At 41.1% G+C, this 7,359-nt stretch overlaps 1 protein-coding gene across 1 annotated transcript in view; it reads right to left on the bottom strand.

The window, feature by feature from the left end:
* Nucleotides 1–817: 817 nt before the first annotated feature.
* The window catches only part of LOC307234805 (uncharacterized protein), a gene marked incomplete at its 3' end in the record, with an annotated part of 17,538 nt that continues 10,996 nt past the window's right edge, over nucleotides 818–7,359 (bottom strand). The window contains exons 8-13 of the mRNA XM_080006669.1: nucleotides 4,912–5,085; nucleotides 3,917–4,178; nucleotides 3,025–3,828; nucleotides 2,342–2,569; nucleotides 1,823–1,946; nucleotides 818–1,731 (exon numbers count right to left, since the gene is read on the bottom strand). Coding sequence (XP_079862795.1) covers nucleotides 818–1,731; nucleotides 1,823–1,946; nucleotides 2,342–2,569; nucleotides 3,025–3,828; nucleotides 3,917–4,178; nucleotides 4,912–5,085 — 2,506 coding nt within the window. The remainder of the gene's footprint in view (nucleotides 1,732–1,822; nucleotides 1,947–2,341; nucleotides 2,570–3,024; nucleotides 3,829–3,916; nucleotides 4,179–4,911; nucleotides 5,086–7,359) is intronic.

Genomic DNA, 7,359 nt, shown 5'->3' with positions numbered 1-7,359 from the left:
ATATATATATATATATATATATATATATATAATTATAATAATATATCATATATGTAATATATTATATACAGTGGGTACACACATATAGTGACACATTTAATAGTACTATTGAGTTGGATTTTTAAAAATAATTTATATCAATTGTGGCTTAATGGTAGGTGTTTTGATTTGAAAGGCTATTTGTCCAGATGTTATTTATATTTGTAACATTTTGGAATATATTGAATTTCAAGCAAAATGGACATGCTCAATCTAACCCTGGCCCTTGTCCTAGCCCTAACATTGTCATGATAGAGAAAACAGGGCATTTCATATCTAAATTATTTGCAACCTAAGTTATGAAATCCTTTACAGTGAGGCACAGTGTAAAATAAGAATACAAATGTAATGAAAATGTCAACATTTTTATGAATTACTGTCTGTGTGATAAACGCTGGTTCAATGAGAGTCCTTAACATTAATATAAATATGCTAAATAAATGTGCAGTCAGACTCAATGCTGACTTTATTTTCAGCCTTTTATAAACAGAAGAGAGATGATTTATATTCACATAGTTTTAATATGATTGTAAAATATTTTCATTTTGTTGGAAAGATGCCTCTGTAAAATTCATTTTAAGCAATTAGTCGAAGATCTTATTTTTAAATGATCAACAGAAAACAGAATAAGACACAAACTCACCACCTTGTGCTTTATAAGTATAAATTTAACTACACACAACATTTAATGAACACAATATGTTGATATTTGTTACATACACGCACATACACACATTTTCTATTGTAGATGATTAACTATCTTTATTATTTTATTTCATCAGATGGATCGTCGTGGTATTTTACTCATCAGGCTCTTTCTGGAATTCCGCTCCGGCTTGAAAATTATAATATAGCACTTTGGCAGAAAAATGCAGAATAACAAACCAAAACTGGAGGCCAGGATGGCGAATATCTCCACGGCCACTGTGAACTTCCCAGGAGAGCTGACGTACGCTGGAATGAAGGCGATCCAGACGGCGCAGAATATCAACATGCTGAACGTGATGAACTTGGCCTCGTTGAAACTGTCCGGAAGCTTCCGGGCCAGAAAGGCGAGGATGAAACACAAGGCGGCCAAGAGTCCGATGTAGCCCAACACGGCCCAGAAGCCCAGGGCAGAACCCAGGGCGCATTCCAGGATGATCTTCTCTTTGTAGTACCTCATATTTCTGTTGGGAAAGGGGGGTTTGATGGTGAGCCACAGAACGCAGATGACCACCTGGATGAGGGTGAAAGCCAGGACGCTGAGTCTCTGCTGGAGAGGACCGAACCACTTCATCATGTTGCTTCCCGGGAGCGTGGCCCTGAAGGCCATCAGCACCACGATGGTCTTCCCCAGGACGCAGGAGATGCAGAGGACGAAGGTGATGCCGAACGCCGTGTGGCGCAGCATGCAGGACCAGTCGGAGGGCCGGCCGATGAAGGTCAGGGAGCACAGGAAGCAGAGTTTTAGGGAGAAGAGCAGCAGGAAGCTCAGCTCCGAGTTGTTGGCTTTGACGATGGGCGTTTCCTTGTGAACCAAAAATATAATCGAGGTTAACAGTGACAGAAACAAGCCGAGACAGCAAAATATAATCAGCAGGGCGCCCATTATCTCTTTATAGGAGAGGAACTCGGTCGGTTTCGGGATGCACTTGTCCTTTTTTGCATTTGGCCAGAATTCACCCGGACACATGAAACAATCGAGTGAATCTGTAAGAGAAAACACAATTTTTATTTTTTACATCAGTGACATCCATTTTTGATTGTTTTTTGAAGGTATTCATTTCAGATCCACACTCACTGGTCTCATTACTGATGCTCCCCTCTGGGCATTCGAAGCAGTCAAAACAGCACACGGGCATCCTCTTGTTTATGGCCTTACGGGTCCCCGCTGGGCAGGGCTCCCTGCACACAGACCGGGGAGTCTGGGCCAAAAGGTTAAACAATTATATTACAAATAATGCAGTTACACACTGTATATTTACACATGTTTACACGTTTACACATGTCATTATTATTTAGTTATTATATTTTTTAGTTAAAAATACATACAAAATATGATATTATTACATTTTTATTCCATTATATGTATGCAAACATATAAAATTAAAAACAATCTATCTATCTATCTATCTATCTGTCTATCTGTCTGTCTGCCGTCTGTCTGTCTGTCTGTCTGTCTATCTGTCCAAGTTCAAGTTCAAGTTCAAGTTCAAGTTCAAGTCTATCTATCTGTCAAATTATAATCAATGTAAAATTTGGTAAGAAAATGGCAATGGTCAATTAATACCACTTTTGTTCTGCCTTTTTTTTTTTTTACCTCTACATAATTTGCTCCCCATTTTATTTTCCTCTCCTGGAGTTTGAACCTCTGTCCCTCTGGGAAGGTGCCGTCGTATTGACCGATGGTCACGATATCGACCGAGCCGTCCTCTTTCATCTGCCAGTTCACCAGGTCGTACCGAGCCTCCGAATCCCCGTTCCCATCGAAAACAACGTCCTGACCGTTCGGCGTGGTGAAATTCACCAAGCGCAGATGCTCCAGCACCTGCAGAGAGAGAGAGAGAGAGAGAGAGAGATGTGCAAGAGGTAATTATTTGTATATTCATGAAAATAAGCTATCCTTAACCCTAGCCCGAGAGAGATATGTAATTACTCATCATTTGTCTGTTACTAGAACTTAACCCTAACCCCACCCATCACTTTTTTTCACTTAAAAAAAAAACAATTATTGAAATGTTTTCTTTTAAAATCATGGTGCCTTTTACTCCCTTTCTTAAAATTATACAAAAATACATTAAGAAAATAAAATTATGAAAAAATATACATCAGAAATATAATAAACATCAGAAAATATTAAATAAAATATATGAAAAATCTTACCAGGGTGAGGTCACCTGATACATAGATATAACATTTAATAAAGCAAAACACACTAACCCTAGTTGTGTATTACAGAAGTAGTGCGTGTACAAAAAGAAAGGAATAAAAAAACTCTCGTACTTGTTTCGGCTGGACAGTGTCTTTGCTGGTGCACGGTTTCCCTGTGGTGGGATTGGCTCCCCCTTCACACTGCAGCAGCGAGCGGAGGGCGTGAGCCACCGAGTACACGGCGTTGTACACGTTGCTCGCCGACCGAAACTCCTTGATGTCCGTGTAGTCGCTGGAGATTGTCCTCAGATCCTCGTCCCCGCTGCACGGTCTGGTGGCGTTGGACGGCGTGAAGCTGCAGCTGAAGACGTCCTCCCAAAACGCTCGGATTATGGCGCTCCCCGGCTCGTCGGAGGGTCTGAGGCTCAGCAGGAAGTCGGCCAGACCCAGGACGGTCGCCTCGGGGATGGCGAAGCCGATCGCCCCTTGGAGGATGCTCTTCCTCTGAGCCGAAGCCAGGTCCACCTGTGTGATCCAGGACTCACTGCCGATCCACTGCTTGCCCGTGATGTTCCTCCCCTCCATTTTCCCCAGGAAGTTCTTGGTGTAGGACAAGGACATGAACAGCAGGACCACCCGGGCCGAGGAGCCCTTTAGAGAGTCCTCTATGTCATCCACTTGTGTCGTGAAGGACTTTTTGTACACCGTGCTGAACTCCAGGCAGATGCCCTGCTTGGTGGCCTCCCTGGCGAATTGGGCCACACCGTGTATGGCGTACGAGCTGGGCGAGTAGACGATGCCCACCCAGCGCCAGCCGAACTGCTTCATGAGCTGCACCAGCGCCGTGACCTGGAACTGGTCGCTGGGCACGGTTCTAAAAAACGAGGGGTACAAGCTCTTATCGCTCAAACAGGCGCAGGTGGAAAGGTGGCTGATCTGTTGGGATAAGAGAAAATAAATGAGAGAACATTATGAACGGCATCATTACTGTTAAAAACGCATGGATTTTCCGTTTTGTCCTCACATGAGGTATATCCAGAGGTCCCAGGATATTGTTGATGTCCATGGTCACCCCGGATGACGAGTGGCCCAGCAGGGCCAGGGTTGGTTTTCTGCAGCTCTCCCCTGTCACGGCCTCCACAGCGGCCCTCACCAGGTTCTCGCTCCCGCAGCCCTGGTAGAGCCGGTAGCCCAGCGTCACTCCGGGCAGAAGCTTGGACTCCCGGTTGATCTCCTCCACGGCGAAAACCGCCGTCCGGGCGAACTTCAGCTCCCGGTCGTTACGTCTAAAATTTACATCACAACAAATGGGTCGAGCAAATCAAATGGGTCAGATGGACATAAAGTTAATAACATTTTGAAACACGGTTGCAATTTCTGTGGCACGTAATTGGTAGTGGAATAACATGTTTACACCTGAAATGAGCCTAGATTCTCATTGATTTCCGAGGTACTGTATTTTGGCCCTGTTTCTTCCAAAAAATACCACAAAAATATATAGAACTGTATAAAAATTTGTCCGAAAATTTGGACAATTACCTGTCACATGATGGGTAGTGGAATCACATGTATACAAAATTAAATAGCATAGCATCTCATTGATGTCGAAGGTATTTCTTCTAAAAATACAACAAAAATAAATGCAATTGTATGAAATTAAACAGATGGGCCTTAAAGTTCATTATACTTTGACATTTGTTGGCAATTTCCATGGCTGTGATAAGTAGTGTGATCACAAAGTAACACCCCATTGGCTTCCGAAGTATTCTTGACCTTGTTTCTTCTCAAAAAAGAACAACAATAAACGGAACAGTATCAAATTGGTTAGATGGATATTGGTCCGACGGACATCCAAGTCAAATGTAAAATAATCGTGTAATATATTGAAACTTGTTTGCAATTTCCGTGGTAAATGACAAGTAGTTGAATCACATGTTTCCACAAGAAAATGAGTACTCATTGTTTCCTGAGGCGTTTTTTTTTGTTTGTTTTCCCACCTCATTTGTCCTTCTAATTTACCTTTTGCAGTAAGCGTATGGAACGGCCTGGTAGCCGTAGTCTTCCAAAATGCGTGTTCCCCTCATGGAGAACACTCCTCCTATGATGAGGTCTCCGTCCTGGAAGAACTCCATGAAGCCGCTCTGGCCGATCAGCCGGCAGGCGGGTTCCTCTGAGCGGGTCTGGACCACAACACTGAGCAGGAGGAGGAGGAAGGTGATCCAGCCCATCACAGCCTCCCCAAAAAACAACCCCAAAATCATGACACTGAACTCTGGGCCCTGGCTGCTGACCTTTATATAGCTTTCCGGCTCTATCGTTGTAACCAGTGAGAGGCCAGCTCCAATTCTCCAAAGAAAATGGTTGTTGTTTTTCTTTGGTTGTTTTGTTATTTTAAGGCATGGCTGCACTTTTTACACGGGGGCGTGGTTGATTTGTGGGCCTGTGTGTAAGAAATTAAGGATAGTTAACAACAATTGATGTTACAGATAATATCAATGGGTCTATTAAAATGCATCTATCTATCTATCTATCTATCTATCTATCTATCTATCTATCTATCTATCTATCTATCTATCTATCTATCTATCTATCTATCTATCTATCTATCGATCTATCGATCTATCGATCTATCGATCTATCGGTCTATTTATCTATCGGTCTATCGGTCTATCTATCTATCTATCTATCTATCTATCTATCTATCTATCTATCTATCTATCTATCTATCTATCTATCTATCTATCTATCTATCTATCTATCTATCTATCTATCTATCTATCTATCTATCTATCTATCTATCTATCTATCTATCTATCTATCTATCTATCTATCTATCCATCTATCTATCTATCCATCTATCTATCTATCTATCTATCTATCTATCTATCTATCTATCTATCTATCTATCTATCTATCTATCTATCTACCTATCTATCTATCCATCTATCTATCCATCTATCCATCTATCTATCTATCTCACTAAATCATCATAAGTTACATTATAAAACACAAGTAAAGTCTTTATTTAAATGATCCTCATTAGATACTCAGATGTGGACTCATTATTAATCAAATTATAATGTGTCCGAAAAAGCCGTTGCTTTATTTACTCACATACTCAAGTAGGCCCGATTAGTGGTGGTAGAATGTATGTAGGATGTACTATGTAGGACGTGGTATGTAGGATGTAGTATATAGGATGTAATATGTAGTATGTAGGATGTAGTATATAGGACGTGGTATGTAGGATGTAGTATATAGGATGTAGTATGTAGGATGTAGGATGTAGTATATAGGATGTAGTTTGTAGTATGTAGTATGTATGATGTATGATGTAGGATGTAGTATGCAGTATGTATGATGTAGTACAGTAGGTAGGATGTAAGATGTAAGATGTAGGATGTTGTTTTTCGTACAGTAGGTAGTAGTATGCAGTATGTAGTAGGTACTATGTTGTATGTAGTTTGTAGTCGGTAGTATGTAGGATGAAAGATGTAATATGTAGTAGGTAGTATGTACTAGCTAGTATGTATGTATGTAGTAAGTAGTATGTAGTATGTATGATGTAGGATGTTGTATGTAGTACAGTAGATAGTAGTATGTAGTAGGTAGTATGTAGTATGTAGCAGGTAGTATGTAGTAGGTAGTATGTAGTATGTAGGATGTAGTACAGTATGTAATATGTAGTATGTAGTAGGTAGTATGTAGGATGTAGTATGTCGTATGTAGTAGGTAGTATGTAGGATGTAGCATGTCGTATGTATTATGTAGCAGGTAGTATGTAATAGGTAGTATGTAGTATGTAGGATGTAGTACAGTATGTAATATGTAGTATGTAGTAGGTAGTATGTAGGATGTAGTATGTCGTATGTAGTATGTAGTATGTAGTATGTAGTAGGTAGTACGTAGGATGAAGTAGAGTATGTAGTAGGTAGTAGATAGGATGTTGTACATGACTGGTCTTGCTTTGGTCGTCTTTAATGCAACACTGTCATTGACCTTGACCCATTTTGTTACAAATGTACAGAGACGTCCACAGTTGTACATGTTCACTGGTTCCATAACCGCTGTTGCACCTCATGGTGACCAGGACCAAGCTGTTAGTATTGGGGAAACTTTAACAATCGTCAAAGCCTGAAGCTTGAAGTCACTAACAAATATTTTTACAAATTTAAATTGTGATACTGTAGAACTGATAATATTACCGTCCTCCATCACAAGCTTATGGATGCCTTAGGGGTGGAGCAAAAATAAGCTAAGATAACCTGACGTAACATAAGCCTTTATTGATCCCTGGTGGGGGGGGGGGGGGGGGGGGGTTCCACCAGTGGGAAATTGGGAATTGCACCAGTGATTCCCAACTTGTGGTTCCTGGCCCCCAAAGGGGGTTGTTAGAGATCGCAGTGGGGGACGTGAGGCCTTGGACCATTAGAGACATACGTTTTCCAACGTTCTCAAACATTGGTT

The sequence above is a fragment of the Zeus faber genome, assembly GCF_960531495.2.
Source record: "Zeus faber genome assembly, chromosome: 9".
NCBI classification, from domain to species: domain Eukaryota; kingdom Metazoa; phylum Chordata; class Actinopteri; order Zeiformes; family Zeidae; genus Zeus; species Zeus faber.
Note: the sequence above shows the minus strand (reverse complement) of the source record. Positions and strands in the feature narration are given on the sequence as shown.